The sequence below is a fragment of the Labrus mixtus genome, chromosome 10, assembly GCF_963584025.1.
Source record: "Labrus mixtus chromosome 10, fLabMix1.1, whole genome shotgun sequence".
Taxonomy (NCBI): Eukaryota; Metazoa; Chordata; class Actinopteri; order Labriformes; family Labridae; genus Labrus; species Labrus mixtus.
Genome location: NC_083621.1, coordinates 25802938 through 25820869, shown reverse-complemented (window position 1 = coordinate 25820869; position 17932 = coordinate 25802938). Strand labels below are relative to the sequence as shown.

At 42.5% G+C, this 17932-nt stretch overlaps 1 protein-coding gene across 1 annotated transcript in view; it reads left to right on the top strand.

The window, feature by feature from the left end:
- The window catches only part of gpc3 (glypican 3), a 108642-nt gene that overhangs the window by 54653 nt on the left and 36057 nt on the right, over positions 1-17932 (top strand). The window contains exon 3 of the mRNA XM_061048851.1: positions 9565-10250. Within this exon, the coding sequence (XP_060904834.1) occupies positions 9565-10250 (686 nt within the window). The remainder of the gene's footprint in view (positions 1-9564; positions 10251-17932) is intronic.

The following is a 17932-nucleotide window of genomic DNA, read 5'->3' as shown; positions in this document are numbered from 1 at the left end:
AGCTTTCTGCCTCCACCACTTTTTTTTTAAGTGCTGCTGGGGAAATGCTCCACATTTTCATGTTCCACATCAAAGTCTCTGGGCATGTTATTTTCCCCCGAGGCCGTCCTTCCTTTCACAACATTAAGAATTATGCTCAAACATATTCATGCTGGAAAAAACCTTTTATATTCAGAGTTCCTGAACTCTGACCACGCAGGTCAAGAGGAGGATTGAACCTTCAACCTTCCAGTTGAGAGACAACTGACTCTACCACTGAGCCACAGCTGCCAAACACAGATCCAGCTCTCTGTTACATGAGCGTGTGAGCGATTCGTTGTGTGTTTCATGAGTTTCAGCGCTCATGATGGAGAGCGTGGTGTGGGTCTCAGCTGTAGTTTTTAGCTGTGTTCTGCTCGAGCATGAATTCTCTCTGAGTTTTCAGCAGACATCCAAGAGGTAGGAGTGGGTGTTTCCTCTTATTCTGACATCACTCAATCTGCCTCATGTTGAAAGGAATATAAAGATGACAGGACAAGAACAACATAAGCCTGCCTTCTCCCGGTCCTCTGGGCCATTAAAAACTCAGTTTGAATGTGTGAGCAAATTTGCAAACATATATTAAACTAAGCAGTGTGAGCGCTGCTGGGCTTCCCAGCATGTTTAACGGGCAGAGTGAAGTCTGCTTTTCGGTCATTTACATATGCAGAATCTCTCTAATGCACACTCTTGAGTAGCCGGAACATTCTGTAATGTCGATTTTCTGTGTCCTCAAGATAGGAATGCACCACCTGTGCCCCCTGACCACACCTCAATTTAAGACAAACACACCCCTGGGCGCTTTAGATTTACACAACGTGAGCGCTGGGTAAGAAAATGACAACTGCGTCAGGTGGAAAATGGAAAAGACGCCTGTGCTGCATGCCAAGAGGCTAAAACGCTGAGTGTGCAATAGAACCCTTGAGTAGCATTTTAGCCCACATTGTCCCAAGGGGGAGCTAAAGTAAACACTCCAGCTCTTAAACTGCTGTCAGCAGCTCTGAAATGAAACTGTCACTGATGTCCTTCAACCCTCAGGCGGTTCAGGCAGTCAATTAGAAACACAATCACACACTAACACACTTACCCACAGTCCGTTTCATCTCATGACGGGTAAGTCATTTTCTAGGTATCTTGGATTACTAGTCTGTAGTAGCTGTGTATCATTATAAAGGAAAAGGGCCAATATAATTCACATTTAATTATTAAAACCACAAGGCACTGGCCTTTCTAATCTTCTATTAAGCTCAGCTTGTATTAATTAAAAAGGAAGCCAAGATATGCTTGCTCTCATCTTAACCATGTGTGAAGACACTCGAGGGGCTCGAGTGTGCGCACACTCGAGGGGCTCGAGTGAAACTTGATGAGTATTAACGCGTGTTTTTGATATTAGCCTCCAAAATTCTGAGGTCGTATTGACTTCAACACCATTTTGAATCAGTGGAGCCTTCAGTTGTAAACATGACACTAGAATCTGACATGATTTATTAACATGTCTGTTTTTTAAACACTGCAAGTTACTTGTCGCGTATCAAAACTGCAGCTCCACTTCAACAATGAGGGCAGCTGCCGTACAGTAATCACCCTCCCTGTTTCACTCCATCTCTTCCTCTCCATCTCTCACACTCCTTGTTACTCTCTCCATCTCACACTGTGCTCCCATCTGTTTCAAGAACTTCAGAAACACTCTGTATCCCCTCGCTGCTTTTCTTTAGAAGTTCACTTCAGTTCATCTGTGTCTCTTTTATGTCTTAACAGCCTGACTTCAAAAAGAAAAGAAACTCATCTTCCATTACTGTTAAGCACTTTATGAGACGGCAATGCAAATATTTCTTCTACAAGAATTTGTTTCTGTCTGCTGTGCAGAATTTAGCCAGTGCAGGGTGCAATGCGTAGGAAGCAGGAGAGATAGACTGAGGCTGAAAGAGTGGGAGTGTATTCATCTTAAACCACAGGATCTACTTAGAGATGAACATTGGATTAATAGAGCTCTGAGGCTTGATTTGGAGTGGAGTACTCAAGCTGTGTTTGTCGTGACCTCTCTCATCCCCATTCAAACTGTCGACACTCCGATGAGCTGCAGGCTTTTTATCCACATCCTCAAAACACAGCCCTGGAGAGCAACAAGAGCCCTGTGTGTGTGTGTGTGTGTGTGTGTGTGTGTGTGTGTGTGTGTGTGTGTGTGTGTGTACACTGTCTCTTTGTCTCCGTCTGTTTGCTGAAAATGAATCCATAAATGGAATAGGCTTTCACTTCTGAGTGGTAGCATTCCACTGCGTCCATACTTGTGTCTACTGCCTACTGTATGTTTATTAAGTCAGTGAGGCGAGCTTTTTGCGCAGGGTGTCAGGTCTCGCTCGCCCTGGCTGAATTTTTGGCGAGAGGTGTGCAATGTGTCTCACAGCTCTGGCACTGCTTGACTCCAGCTGCCTTTGAATGCAGCTTCAAAGCCATCCTCGCTGAATGTTTCTCTGCACACATTCTGGCACTTTTCAAAGACCCGTTCTCCTCCGCCTTCTCCTCCTCTCCTCCAGCTCTCTGCTGGGTTTTTTCCAGTTCACTTTTGCCCTCTCGTCCTTCCCACTTTACTGTGTGTCCTCTACTCGGCTGCACAGCACAGCGCGTCCTCTGATAGCGCCTGCTTGTCGGTGTGAGTCAGAGCAAGACTCAACTTTGACCTCAGTGAGAACCGCAGAAACAGAGATCAATGGAGTCAAATATGAAAGACAGAAATACAGAGACAGAGGAAGCAGTCTGGAATATTCTTTACCAGTGTAGGTCTGTGTGTGTTCAGAGATACTGTCTTTAAATAACATTGAAGAGGACACGACTTATTGAAACTTCTTTCAATTGCTTTGTTTTTTCTTGTATCTGGATATTATTATAATTATTTGATTAAGAGGATTATACTCTGAAACCACTTGTGAGCATAACATATAAACCCCTTTTAATTTTTTCAGATTTCACCACCCTAAAGATAGTTAAATAAATCACTAAGTAAGTTCTTCTTTTATTTATAATTACCATTTTTAAAAAGTTGAATGATTACAAGAGACCAGAATGGAAATCTCACATTTTAGCCAACGACCAACATGCACTAAAAAGTTTAATCGCGTTTTGGTCTCCTCTCTGTGTGGAGTTTTCATGTTCTCCCTGTGCATGTGTGGGTTCTCTCCGGGTACTCCGGCTTCCTCCCACAGTCACAAGACATGCTGGTTAGATTAATTGGTGACTCATGTGCCCGTAGGTGTGAATGTGAGTGTGTCTGGTTTTCCATGTCTATCAGTCAGCCCTGTGATTGACTGGCAAACAGTCCAGGGTGTAACCCCGCCTCTCGCCCAATGACAGCTGAGCCAGTTCAGCCCCTCGCAACCCTGAACAGGATAAGTGGTATAGATAATGGATGGATGGAGTTACATTCTGTAGAAAATACCCTTTTGTCTGACAATCAGAATCAAGTCCATCAGGGAGAGAAACTTGAGCAGGGTAATGAAAAATACCAGTAAACCAACATAAAACCTTATTAAGCAATAATAATTAGAACGAGAGAAAACACCCAGTATTACCCTAACAGTTTGCAAACAGACAACAAAGGTACAACAATCAGGAGTTCTCCTTATAGTTGTGCACTAACATTTTTTAATGCAATAAAGGATTATTAGTAACACGATTGGCGAGTTATATTTCTGTATTACCTCCGTTTTGGGTTGTTAAGAAAATGTGATTGATGCGACAAAAACAAATTTAAAAAAAAAGGTACAATAAAGGATAGAGGATCCTTTTTTAATGTTTACACTTTATTACAAAACAAACAAGATGTTTTAAAATATGACTGATTCACTTTTTCAGATTTAAAAACCCTCTCTCACTTGTTTATGAGAAGCAGATATAATGGAGAACTTCTCATTGTTCCTTATTTTGTGGAGCTGTGGGGAAACATTGTCCAGAAGCTCCTGTGGAGGCTGATAAATGAATGAAGGGAAAAATCTGCTGTGTGTCTGTGTGTGTAGCACTAGTCCTGACACCTGAATCACACCTTGCCCTCCCACTATGGTTTGCCAAATGTTCGCCCACATAGTCACCACCTGGCCACTGCTGTGCTCTGTGTGATTGCATTGTGTACAACAGTGTGCATGTGTGTGTGTGTGTGTGTGTGTGTGTGTGTGTGAGGTGCTCTCCAGCAGATGGAGTAACCTAATACGTCTCATCATTTCTGCCCGCTGTCCATTGGCCATCATGGTCTGCTGGTGATGCTATCTGTGCTTTACCAGCATTCTGTCTACTTTGTTCCTGGAATCGGCTCACCCCCGCCCTGCCCTACTCCGCCGCCGCTGTCCAATAAGCACCAGGCGGCCGGACTCACCGCTCCTTCAAGTGCAGCTCGTCAGGTGAAGCTGCTCTCAGGTTACCAGGTCGCTCTGTGGGGGCTAAATGAAATGTGTCTGGGAAAACAGAATATTGTTTACAGTCAATGAGTTTTAGACGGACTCATAAAATCATATCCTAAAGCAAAGCATGCTGGGAGGTTTGTGTCAGCCTGTGCGTTGGTCTGCAGGTTCCCTCATGGGGAAAAACCTTCTCTCCAGTTTTGATGACTTGCAGGATTTTACCTTAGATTCCGACCACTGAGGAATTCTTAATTGCACCATCCATAATGAAAAAAAGAAGAAGTTTGGCTGATAATGACATGAAACTGACTCTTTTGAGACACTTCCTCTTTATGTGCTAGCGTGTGTCTCTGCTCTGCCAGGCTCCCCTCTGCATCCTGGACAGGTTCTGTTTTGTCACCAGGACCAGGTGGCAGCAGCTTCTCCATCCGTCTCCATCCATCTCCTTGGCACGTAGAGGTGACACTCCACCTATACCAAATGGATTAGTCTCATTGTCTGGGTAATTTATTGATGTTTTCCTCTCCCGGGGATAATAGGTGTATGTGCTGCTGATTGATGAGGCTACGAGGTGCATGTCTGCCTTCACAGCGTGTCGACCACCAGTCAGCGGTCAGTCAATCAGTCTGGAGGCTTGTGAGCCTCAGAGTTGACTTATGTAACACCCAGACAAACGACTTCATGAACATCAAATATGCTCATTTGACAGGCCAGTCATAGATTATGTGAGAAGCCGGTTTTATGTCTGAGCTGGAGTTACTTAAAGCCTTTTTGGTGTCAGAAATGTGACCCCACTGTGACAGAGATTTATTAGATTCCTTTTCAACCTACCTGAAATCCGCAGCACTTGATCATAGTTTAATTCAGGGCTTAGATGTCGTGATGTTAAGATAAAGTAGAAATTAAGATGAAGTATTCACAATTTAACACTGCAGATTTATCCAATCTTCAGTGGGAGAGGGCCTCGCGAATATTAGAACTTCTTTCAGTGAATACATATTTTAATGCCCGAGAAAGCCGATATAGGCTCCAAATCCTTGGAGTAAACATGATCTGGCGACTGAAATAGGTGGACTGAAGTAAAAGAGGAGAGGCAGAGACATTTCACTCTGCCCTGCTGCTGCTGATCAGCCTGTAAAAAGCCTTCAGTCTCAGAGGAGAAACAGTCCTCTAGCAGACAGCCAACAGCCTCCATCTGTGACGCCGACAAAATAAACACTACGGCTAATTTTAAGCGTGACCCAATATGTTTCTGCGGGCGTCCTCCTCGGGTAATGTGGGCTCTTGACCTCCTGCAGTTGTATCCAGAATGTCACAGGTCCCTGACATCCAGCCTGGCTCCCCTCCATTAGAGGATATCTGATCCTGCATAGGCTTTCACTAATGAAAGAGAGCGAGTGTAGCGTTCGCAGGAAATAGGGTTGCAATGGGTCTTACCATGAACCTCGGTACTTAGAGCCATTCAAATGCACTCATGAAGAGCCCTCTAGCCTTTTCTCTTTGCATTATAAAGTGGCTCTCCTCTTTGTGGTGTAAGAGATACTACAGGTTGCAGCTGAATTACAGGGCTTGATTTAAGAGGCTGTCATAGAAACCACGAAAAGGAGAAACAAACAGCTCTGAGGTGGATGTGCATTTTCTCAATACCTTTTTATAAGCAAGCTGATATTAGAGGATCAAACATTTGTATTAAAACAAAAAGGCCTTGTATTAGGTGAATAGGTGTGTGTGTGTGTGTGTGTGTGTGGGCTCCTCTTACCTCCTCCCTGTCTGTCTTCTTGTCTCGGCTCTGCACATCTGTCTGCTCATTGATCACAGGGGGAAGTGCCCCGCAGACGCAGCAGGGCAGCCAGAGCCGCCTGAAAATCTAAACAGATGTGCACCGCTCCCGAGCCTCCTCTCACACTCATCCCAACATCTTCAAATGCTTTTTCCTAACCTTTATTCACCCCGCAACTGAATTGCTGAGCATGCATGCTGCGTTCCATCCTGTTTCATATTCACAGACACATTTACATTCGCAGCTACAGCCTGCTTCTGTTTGCCACTTAGGTAGTTGGAAGATAAATAGCTCGCTTAAAACCAGACCTGGAAACTTCTGCTTATTAAGCTGTGGCCATGCATATGTGACAAACACAAAGAAACAGTATATCAAATATTCCTTCATTTGCAATCTGCAAACTCTGTATTACATTAAATCCCTCTATTGCCTTTAATTGCTTATTTCTTGTTGATTTGTTTCTATGATGTTTGTTTTACATTGTTCTATAGTTTTTTAGGGGTTTTTAATTTTTAGTTGTTTGATTGTATAACACTTTATAAGTTTGTTTATTTCAAGTGTGCTACAGTATATAAGTAAAGTTTTTACTATTGTTGAATTTCCCAAGATTGTCTCGAGGAAGAGAATCTTAAGAATAGGCTTACAACTTTCCTTTTTGATAAATCTTATAGTTAGGGCTGGTGCAGGTATGGACCAGCTCCTTGTTATGCTGCTATAGGCTTAGACCAGGGGTCTCCAACAGGTAGCTCGGGAGGTACCGGTATAGCTCGCCTATAGGTTGACAGACTGTACTAAAAAAAAAAAAAAACATGATGACAGTCAATGCACCTCTTCCCACTATTCATAAATTTGGCCTATAAAAACAAGTGTAAAGTAGTAATGTTTTCTTGGACATTGATGTGAATTTTCATGGCAGACATTGGTCAAAGTTTTTACAGGCTTACAACTGATACAGATGATGGATTTCTTTGCTCTTTATTTCTGTCAGGACCGAAAGACAATTTAAACAAAAATCTAAAAATGGTATCTGAAGAAAAATACCAACCCTGCTTTTAGTAATTAAAAAAGTGGAATGAGTTAATAACTAAAGAGATACTCAACACAACACATACCTGTTTAATTAGCATGGATTCAAACTGTGGAGTATTCCTGCAGTTTGTGTTTATTAGCCCCAGGAAGCACATGTACTGCCGTTAGCTGTCACTGTTATGTTCACACAGTGTGCACGGTACAATGAGTTGTGTTAATGTAGTCGCTATAGGCCTGATCCTGTCTGTTCTGATTTTTCTTTTTGTCTAAACAGTCCCATCACATACAGTAATGTAGTGAATTGAAAAGCTTTAAAATAAGTGCAGTTCATCTCCCCCTACTTTCATTGTTCATTTCTATAAGAATCACCTAAATACTCACCATTACCCCTTGAAGCAACAAAATCACACTTAAATGTTAGCCTTTTTCACCGTGTTAACCCCCTCTTCTTGAAATGATATGAACCATTTTTTTTTGTAATGTTACAGAGGTGAGCAAATTTATTTTCTTTTAGAAAATAAAGAAGGAGAAAATCTGACTTTGGCATTGAACTTGTTAAACTTATTTCAGTCGGCTCCATAGGCTGATGGGAGCCAGGCAGAGGGAGCTAATGTTAGCCAGGAGGCTAGTGCTAACAGTACTGATCGAATGTGCATACGCTGGTTTAAATCATATCCTGGGAGGGCCTCGGGCCTTTCAGGGTCACAGACATTTCTGCAGTCGGGCGGGCCTGGCCATATCTACAATTCTACAATTCACTTAGCAGACGCTTTTATCCAAAGCGACGACCTTCCTGTTCAGTATGTGCTGCATGTTGAGTCATCAGAAAACCTTACTGAGAGCAGGTCTATGAAACAATACGTCCACATGTGTTCACTTCTTGATTCACTCTTAAATAAAACCAGTATGTGTCTCTATGTTATTCTTTAATGTGGTTAATTGTAATGTAACAAAGGACAAAAAGACATACGGTACGAGACACACCAGATGAAGCAGCAAAAAGGTTACTGAACTAATCCAGATGTTGTTTTCTTCATCTTGTAATTTGACTGTTAAAAGGAAGATTTTTGTAATTCTTCATTTTAAGACATTTCTGAATTGCAGTTAGTCCTAATGAGGAAGTGAGGTTAATTTTCTTTTCTCAGATATTGTCATTTTTTTATATGGACCTGGTTATTATGTGACTGAAGTTGCACACAGAAAAACACATTATACTTTCCATAAAGAAGATCACTGTCGTATTGTTTCTCTGTGCTGTCCGAGCACCCGGAGCTCTGCGTAGACGGACAAGCTTCATTTGACCTCAGAGAAGCATGAAGAGAAAGAAATTAAACTATCCAAGCAGGAAAAATCAAATAACAAAAAATGGGAAGGTGAGCTTTTTGTAGTAGAAAAACCAATAACTTCCTCTAATGTCTCCTAAACCAATGCCTCCCCCGAGCCCCCGTCTTCACAAAGCAGTTGTGGCTATCACTCTGAACAAAGTGATGAAGTGGACTAGCTGCGGTGTAAATGGGATTTCAGCATCCCTCGCTATTCTCCTTTCTAAAGCTTCATTTTACTGACTCTCAGCTCCCCTGCTAAGTTCAGTAATGGAGCTTTAAATCCCCTCTGTTGTTGGGCCCTCACTCGGTTTGCTACCGGGTCGATGATAGAGCTCTCGCTTCTTGTGCCACCTTGTTGATAAGACTTGAAACGCCACTGATTATTTTCCCTTCTCACATCGGCCACACAGCCCTCCCTCCTGCATGCTTTTCTCCCTGCAGACATCCTCGTGGCTATGCCTCTTCTGCTTGACTTCTATATTGAGATTAATACTCTCTTTAAAAAGAGCTTTTTTTAAAAGGTTCCTTAGCTCCTTTCATGTCTGTTCTTAAGTTGTATTAAGAGGTAAGACCTCAAATCTTGCTTTTCATCTGTTGCAGAAGATGTGCTCTTTTTTGTATTCATAGTCATCGTCTGTAATTCTGGTGTGTGTGTGTGTGTGTGTGTGTGTGTGTGTGTGTGTGTGTGTGTGTGTGTTTGTTTGTCCTGTGTATGTGTGAGCAGTACCATTAGAGAAAACATCAGGTCGAGAAACCGGGGAAAGTGAAACAGAGTGTCTGCGTGGGAAGTTTCGTCTGACTGAGATCGTTAAGGATGGGATGGTTGTTTTGGGGGGAAACCGCGTCTATTTCAGTGTTTCATGTTTTTCAGCTAAATTGCTTCCTATTTTTTGACAGTTTGGTTGTTGTGATTACTGAGGCACACCATCACCTGCTGAATGCGTTGAAATAGCTTTCAAAAAGGTGGCCTAACTTTCCCCTCGTCTGACTCTTTGTGGTGTTTTTCTCTTGCTTTTTCTTGCAGAGGCCTTCGACCTGGTGCTGCGTCACGGCCGTAACTCCACCCTGGCCATGCTCAAGTCAGAGTTCCCAGGCCTTGGAGCTGGAGCACAGAGCTCTGTTGGACAGCTCTTTTTGGACATGTCGCTCTACATCCTGGGCTCTGATTCTACAGTGGACAACATGGTTGAGGTGCTCTACGGTCGCCTCTTCCCCCTGACGTACCGCCACCTGCTGGGGGGCAGCATGTCCTCTATGTCAGAGGAGTGTGTGAAAGGAGCCTGGAAGGACTCTGGAGCATTTGGCCCTTATCCCAAGCTGATGATGACCCGTCTGTCTCGCTCCCTCCTGGCAACAAGAGTCTTCCTGCAGGCGCTCAACCTGGGCATCGAGGTCGTCAACACCACAGACCACCTGCGGCCGGGCCGGGACTGTAGCCGGGCTCTGCTTCGGCTGTGGTACTGTCCGCACTGCCAGGGCATTCTGGGACCGCCGGCCTGCAGGGGTTTCTGTCAGGCGGTGATGCAGGGCTGCCTGGGGGGAGCGGCCGAGGTGCAGCCCCACTGGAGGAGCTACGTTGACGGACTGGGGAAACTGGCCGGTGGCATGAGGGGAGAGCAGGACATGGAGGCTGTTGTTCTTAGATTACCTTCAATGATCAAGCTGGCTCTCAAGCATGCTGTGAATGCTCGCGCCCGCCTCAGCACCCTGGTGAGTCCACTACACACAACATACTCACACACATCAGCTAGTGTCAGACTGTGAGTAGCACTGCATTGAAAAATACAAGGACTGCATCAGTGTGGGTGTGTTACAGGAAATGAGACCAGTTTAAAGCACAGTGAGAGACAATCATCTTATCTTATGTCTGGAAAATTATGAAGTCACACTAATAATAATCTCTAGAGTAATTACTCTGTCTCAAATGTAATGCAACATGCCACTGTTGAATTTAAAAGTGCATTGCCTATTTTAGGGGAGACATAAAGAAAGTTCTTTCCTGAGCTTGCTGAAACCTCTGAAGGTGTTCACGTTTTGGAGACGTTGGAGCATTCACAGAACTTTCCTTCTTTGGCTGAGCTGATTAAATTCCTGTATAATTAAAACTCACATCAGTGGAATGAATATAATGAGATGAGATCAATCTCCTTCTCTTAATATATATTTAATTTAATCACTCAAGTGTAACAATAGAAAGAGAATTTTAACTCTGACGTCAAGATGACTTGGATGCAAGTAAAAAAGATGAACAATGAAGATGATTTTCAATAATGATGAATAGAGATGATTTGAGTTAAGGAAAGGATTAAGTCAATCATTTACCTGCAAATTCCACAGTCGCCCAACAATAAGACGTGTACTGTATTGAGTAGGAACAGGTAATGCAATCATTCAGAAGTTTTGAAACATTTTGGACATTTGAAGAGTGGTTTGTCAAATAGTCTGGGACCATTTTCACTCTAAGACTATTTGACTTGCAGCATCATTCTGCCATGTTTACAATTCATTCTTGCACTGATTAATATTACTACCTTTTCAAATTTAAATTTTTCAAGGGCTCAATTAGATGTAGAGTAGATGTATGGTCATGCTGTCCATGTTGCAAAGCAAATTACCAGGGAAGTGGTGACTTATATTTGATTTGCTGAACCCATCCGTTGCCAGATGATATTGCACTGCAGTAAAGTTGGGCCAGCACCATCACTATGCTACACCCTGGAGTGAATGATTTAGCATTGCAAACATCATCGTTGTACCCTGAAAATACATAAGAAAGCACAGCGCATGATGAAATGACAAATCAAATGAGTGTGAAAGGGTCGCTTTGCTTTGATTGAACAAAGAAGGCATCGTCTTGTAATGACAAATCAAAAACACTCCACTAGACACAGCTACAGCTGACCTACAACGTACTAATGACAGGAATGCACCTTTGACTGAACTAAATCAAGAGTGAGACATTAGAGCAGGGAAAGGGTGGCAGGAGAACAAGCATGTGTATTTTCAGGCTGCCAGACAGATGCTCTCAGCACGTCTCGCTGGAACGCGTCTCTCACTCCTCGGCGGCGGTGACCCGTTATGTGTGGTTTCACTGCGATAAAACCGTCAACTTTGTTCTTAGCCCACATGTGAAGTGAGGGAGAAGTGCTCATGAAATATGAAGACCTCGCTCTGCCGGAGTTACAGAGCTGCGGATGTGCTCCTCTTTCCCGTATATCTGCTGAACTTTTCACTCTCACACCCCGAATCCCCACAGTGACCAGGTTTCCACTCAGAGGCTATCATTTATTAACACACAGGTTGACCTCACTTACTCTACAGCACAAGGGTGGGGCTACATCACCAAATCGCTGACAGGGGGAGTGTGTGTGTGTGTGTGTGTGTGTGTGTGTGTGTGTGAGGAAGAGAGAGACAGAGAGACAGAGAGAGAGAGAGAGAGAGATCCTTATCCAAAATGAAATGAGTTCTTTCCTGTTTTTTTTAAGACTCCAGTTCCAGTCACAACAGATAACTTTTCACTCTGTTTATGGCTGTGACTCTGGTTCCAGTATATAGGATTAGAGCTGCTGTGATGGTGTATTGTTGAAGACTGTGACAAGGTCGTGTGTGTGTGTGTGTGTGTGTGTGTGCGTGTGTGTGTGTGTGTGTGTGTGTGTGTGTGTGTGCGTGTGCGCGTGTGTGTGTGTGAGTGTTTGAATGTAATCTTGCAGAGGCACTCCTCGCTCAGGGGGTGTCATTGAAGGGACGGAGGCTTTGTTTCCCTAAAGGCTAATTTAGTCTCACTGAGGAGTCATGGGAGATCAACCAACATTAGACAACACCTGATTGCTTCACCTCAAAGAACCACTTCAGGCTTTGAGTGATGAAGTTTGGGATTAAAGAGCTCTTGCAGGGATTTTTAAACTTAATCCAATCAACTCTAAATTTCCTTTACACTGTCTGTAAACTTTGATTTAACACTTTGTTGTTGTTTTTTTTTTTTTTTTAAATCAAACTAACATTCTTGTTTCATGGCAGTTCAATATTAAATATGAAATATAAAAATATAAAGAGCGGGTAAATGAAAGTTGGACTGTCATTTATTTCATAAACGAATTGATGATTTGGTTTGTTACAAGAGGAAGAAAAATAACACATGTCCTTGCTGTGAGCTCTTTTTATACTTGTTATGTCGCAGAAAGATGGCGATGGTGCAACAGATATCCTCAAAGTAATAAAGACAAGTCATCAAAACAACAGTCTGTTTTTAAAAGGACTTTTGTATATTATTTTGGTGTGTTGCTAATAAGGTTTTGTTTTGTGGTACTTGATGTACGTCGCTTTGGATAAAAGCATCTGCTAAATGAATTGTAGAATTGTAGAATTTTAGAAAAATTTGACATTCCCGACTAAAAGTCACTTGTGTTCATTCATGTCATATTCTTTATGGTGTAAAAAAAAAAGTCAATTTATTTTGTTAGACCGATTAAAACTACTACATGTTGTCACAACAGTGAGTTTGACAAACTTGGAGAACACAGAGTTTATTTAAACCATCATTTATTAGAAACTAAGGCAAAGAATATTGAAGAATATTCAGTCTGTGCATCAGTGGGGATTGCAATGATCAATGTGTGTGTGATGTTGTAGAGGCAAAACAAAGACAACAAAACCAAAGTTGGTGATGACAAGAGAGTCTGTCAACACACAATACATGTCCGACTGAAACTGTACTAAGTGGGATTCCACATTCAGGTGTGTGTGGAAATTGGGAGTCAGACAGACCAAGGCCCCGTGTCCACCCAGCGTTTTTCCTGGGCAGAAAAGTGCTGTTCGCCCGTCCTGTCTCTATGACAACAGTCTGTTGACAATGGCCGCTGTATGACAGACACTGCTCTGTCACTTTTTACTGCAAGTTTTATTGAGATCGTTTTTTTACCCCAGCAGACAAGGAGCAAAGAGGATGTGGGTACAAGACACAATCCATAGGAGGCTGAAATACGGGGAATATCATACATTTTGAAAAGAGCGCCGATGTCGTCAACAGCGCCTTTCTGAAAAGTTGAAAGATTTTCAACTTGAGCGCTCGGAGCGGCTGCACAAAAACAGCAGAGCCCTTCTTAAAAAGACGCTGGGCGCCGCACTTTACATCTTGGTGGCTGCTTTCTACTGCGAATGCTCACTACCCATTGAAAACAACTGAAACAATACTAAGACATCTAGAAAATGTGGCTGGTGGTTGATTTACTCTTACATGTCTACACCTCAAATGGCCCAAAACTGGACTAGGTGTTCTGAACATGCTCCACAGAACTGTGCATAAATGTGCATATATGCCATCTAGAAAACTTTTTCTAAACTCACTTGCTTTACTATTGTTTGGTATTTGACCTCTTTGGTAAACCATAAGAAGATCTGGTTGTAACTAGCTGGGAATATCGCCACCTACTGCGGTGGAGTCAGAAGTTCTTCTGTCAATAAATCAATTCTCCCTGGTGCTTTTATTCTGGGACAATGACAGTCGTTCTATTAAACACTCTAAGTGAGCTATAACTGTAGCTGGACTTAACTGTGCCTTCAAACATACCTGCATTAGTCCATGTTTGGACAGTCTATCATGACGATGAATACGGAGTGAGAAGGGCAGAAAGAAATATCAGTCGGCTTCAGGAAACACATGTGTGCACCAAAAGGCATCCTCCAGGAAAATAAAAAGTGCAAAAGTGCAAAGCTCATTTCTCTATTGGTAGATAAAAAAGGACGGGAGGTGATTGTTTTTATTTCTCAGGTTTACATTTTTTACATTTGGCAGGTATGTGTCCGTCCGTTCATCCGTCTGTCTCCATATCTATGATCTGATAAAAACGATGTCCGGTCCTCTTTTCTTTCAAATGTTTGCACATGGCTGTTAAAAACTAGAATCATCTTTAGATGTTTTTGTTTTTACAACATCACAGATCTGTGAAATTCTGCACCTTGTTTTGTGGTTTCATGTTTTTGTGTGAGCTGCTGCTGGGGTCGATAACTCTAACTAAACCCCCCCCCCCTCCAGTGAGTGCAGAGTAGACCCCTGTTACTGGAGGTGAAAAACCGATTGACTCCACCCCGGTAAAAGAATCCTGGAGGTGTGAAAGAGACATCTTCTCTCTTCTCTGCGGATTTGAAACATGTTTCTCTGCTGGAGAGATGACCACTCATCCTCTGCCAGCCCGCTCCCATGCTTGTTAACATTCATTTCCTCCATCCGGTGCAACTCCAGCGTGAATCAACCAATGTTCAGAGAGACAGAGAGGGCAGCCAAGAGCCCCGCAGCCCCAATCTATTCCCCTGTCAACTTCCTGGCCCTCTCCTGGAGTTTGATGTCATCCACCTCCGTCTTTACATCTCATCCTCAACATCCCTCTCTCGCTTTCATCCCCACTGTCTATTTCTTTTCCTCTCGTTCGTACGCAGCGCTGTGAGAAAAGATGCATGATTTATGAAGCTCTATTTTTACCAGTTACTGAGGAGAAAGCGGGGAGAAAAGGGGTGACAAAGTGAGGGAGAGAATAGGAAAGAAAAATGGGTGTGTGAGGAGTGAGCCCAAGGGGAAGGAGGACAAGAAAGTGTGGAGGAGACATCAATCAATGTGCGACCCCTTGGCTGAAAATGAAGACAGGAAGTAGGTTGAGATAGAAATATGATGGATCTGACCAAGATCAGAGGAGATACACTGCAGCTGAATGCAGGAGCTCTGTGTTATTCCTCACCTGACACAGTTAATGATTTGTTGTAAGTCCTGCAACACATGTCTCTTTGTGTGCCCGTGTCATTTCTTGTCAATGACATCTTTTCTGCTCTCCTTTTGATTGTCTTTGTCGCCTTTGTGCAGAAGTAGTTGTGAAGTAGATCAAATCAATATGTTAACATATCAACTGTTGCTTCTCTGGTATCCATCCATCCATTATCTATACCGATTTTCCTGTTCGGGGTCGCGGGCGGCTGGAGCTGATCCCAGCTGTGACTTGGCGAGAGGCGACTTACACCTTGGACTGGTCACCAGTCAATCACAGGACTGACATACAGAGACAGACGACCAGCCACACTCACATTCACACCTACAGGCAATGTAGAGTCACCAATGAGCATAACGAGCATGTGTTTGGACTGTGGGAGGAGGTTTTTTTATTTTAAGAAGAAGGCTAAAATAAAATCATCCAAATAGCAATCATGATTTGTGTAAATGTAACAGATGATTACTCTGTTAAAATGACATTTCATCTGGTGCAGAGAGCTAACGACTTGTTAAGGAATCCAAATTCAAAGGTTAGGACTCTTTGACTCAACTCGAGACTTGTCTGTCTTCACTTGGGACTTGACTCGAGACTTGCCTGTCATTACTTGGAACTTGACTCCAGACTTGCCTGTCTTCACTTGGTACAAAGCATCTCTTCTCTTCAGAGACTAATGTTTTTTTTTGTACACTGTCCTTGATTCAAATAAACGATTAAACTAAACTAAAACAATGACTTTGTCCCACTTGCTAATTTGTCAGTGAGCACAGGGGATACAACTAGCCAGGCTCCTCAGGTCACAAAAGCTTGTTCTGTTGGGTTTATATAATCCATACTTCAACAGAGGTGTCAAATATTCAGTTTATAGCTGTTATGTCCCCTGAATGTTTCCTGACCTAACTAAGCTAACCAGCTGATGGCACTAACTTCATATTAGCCCACAAATTAAAGGAGAGTTTTGGATCCTTCTCAAAGCACACCATTTCCCCCCCATTGCACCTTCTTTGAGAAGGATCACATCCCTCTGACCGTTTCCTCATCTTGCCATGAAGAAAACATGGTGTACTTCAGACCCACATCCTACATTCTTATCTGTATCACAATAGTGTCTATAAAATCAAAATGACATCCAGCTTTAATTACCGTCACAGCTTTAAATGCTTCAGGATTTTTCAGCGCTCTGAGTGAGAAGTGTGAAATCCATTTTTTTTTACAAGCATCAAAAAAAAGTGTCTAATTTTAAATGAGACTGTGATCTGAACAGCTTACTCATCTATTTTCAAGAGATTAACATCTTCCATTAAATTCTGCATTTAATCCATTTTATGTGTTTCAGCACTGACAATTATAATCCAGCTTTTACTAAAATATAAACAAATTCCTTCCATCAAGATATTTGGGGATTTGTTTGATCTCATTCATGTAAAGCTAACATTCCTGAACCTGTGGGTTTACAAAAAATGTGTACTGAACTGAGCAGATGAGTCAGATTTCAAGATGAGCCGGAAATAAATAAAGCTTACTCTGTGTAAGCACATACTGCATGCTTTGTACTTCATACAACTGCCAATTAAATGCACAGCCTTACATCAATCAATTATTGACCACCAGCCGAGTGATTTTCAAATAGATTTGCTTTTTATGCAGTAGATATCATTCTTCTGGAGTTACATCAAAGAGAAGATGACCTCACCACACTCTTTAGCCATCACAGAAACATCTGGTTAATCACCAGAGCTAAACACTTCAATGACATAAAGATTGAAGATGTAGAGTAAAAATGTTGAAAGATAATCTTTGCAGGGTGTCATTAGCCTATAGTGGTTAGTGTGCACGCCCCATGTAAGGAGGCTATAGTCCTCCAGGCGGGTGGACTGGGTTCAAATCTGACCTGGTGCTCCTTTCCCGCCTGTCATTCCACACTCTCTCTCCCTCCATGATTTCTGATTCCATCCACTGTCCTGTCTCTAAAGACATGAAAAGCCCCCAGAAAAGAAAAATTAGATACTCTTGGCCACAGAGAAAAGGTATCTCGTATGACTATTTACAGTGTGACTATTTACAGTGTGATGTATTTACATTTGACATAATCCTGTGAATGCAGATGTCAACACATTCAGTCATCCTTATTGTGCTTTAACTTTAAATAGAGTTAAACTCAGGAATAAAAAAGGAAGGAAAGTTAATCAATCAAAAACATTTAAAATCAAGACAAATGATGAGGTCTTAAATTGTTTACATATCTTTATGGTAGGTTGACTATTTCCAATCCATGTAACCATTACTCCACCACTTGGACTGGTGCACGTGAAGCAGAGGGATAAAACAGGTTGATGTGTTTTTTAAGAGAAGGCAGCTTCACCAACTAACAAGGTGCATGAAGAGTGAAAGGCTTGAAGAGGTCAACTCAACATGCTCCAACAACACTTGTAGTAAGAAGATCAGCTTTATTAACAAGTTAGACAGATGCGGTGTGTACTGTGATTGGTCCATAGGTTGGTGTACTGTGATTGGTCCATAGGTTACTGTACTGTGATTGGTCCATAGGTTAGTGTACTGTGATTGGTCCATAGGTTACTGTACTGTGATTGGTCCATAGGTTGGGGTTGGTGTACTGTGATTGGTCCGTAGGTTGGTGTA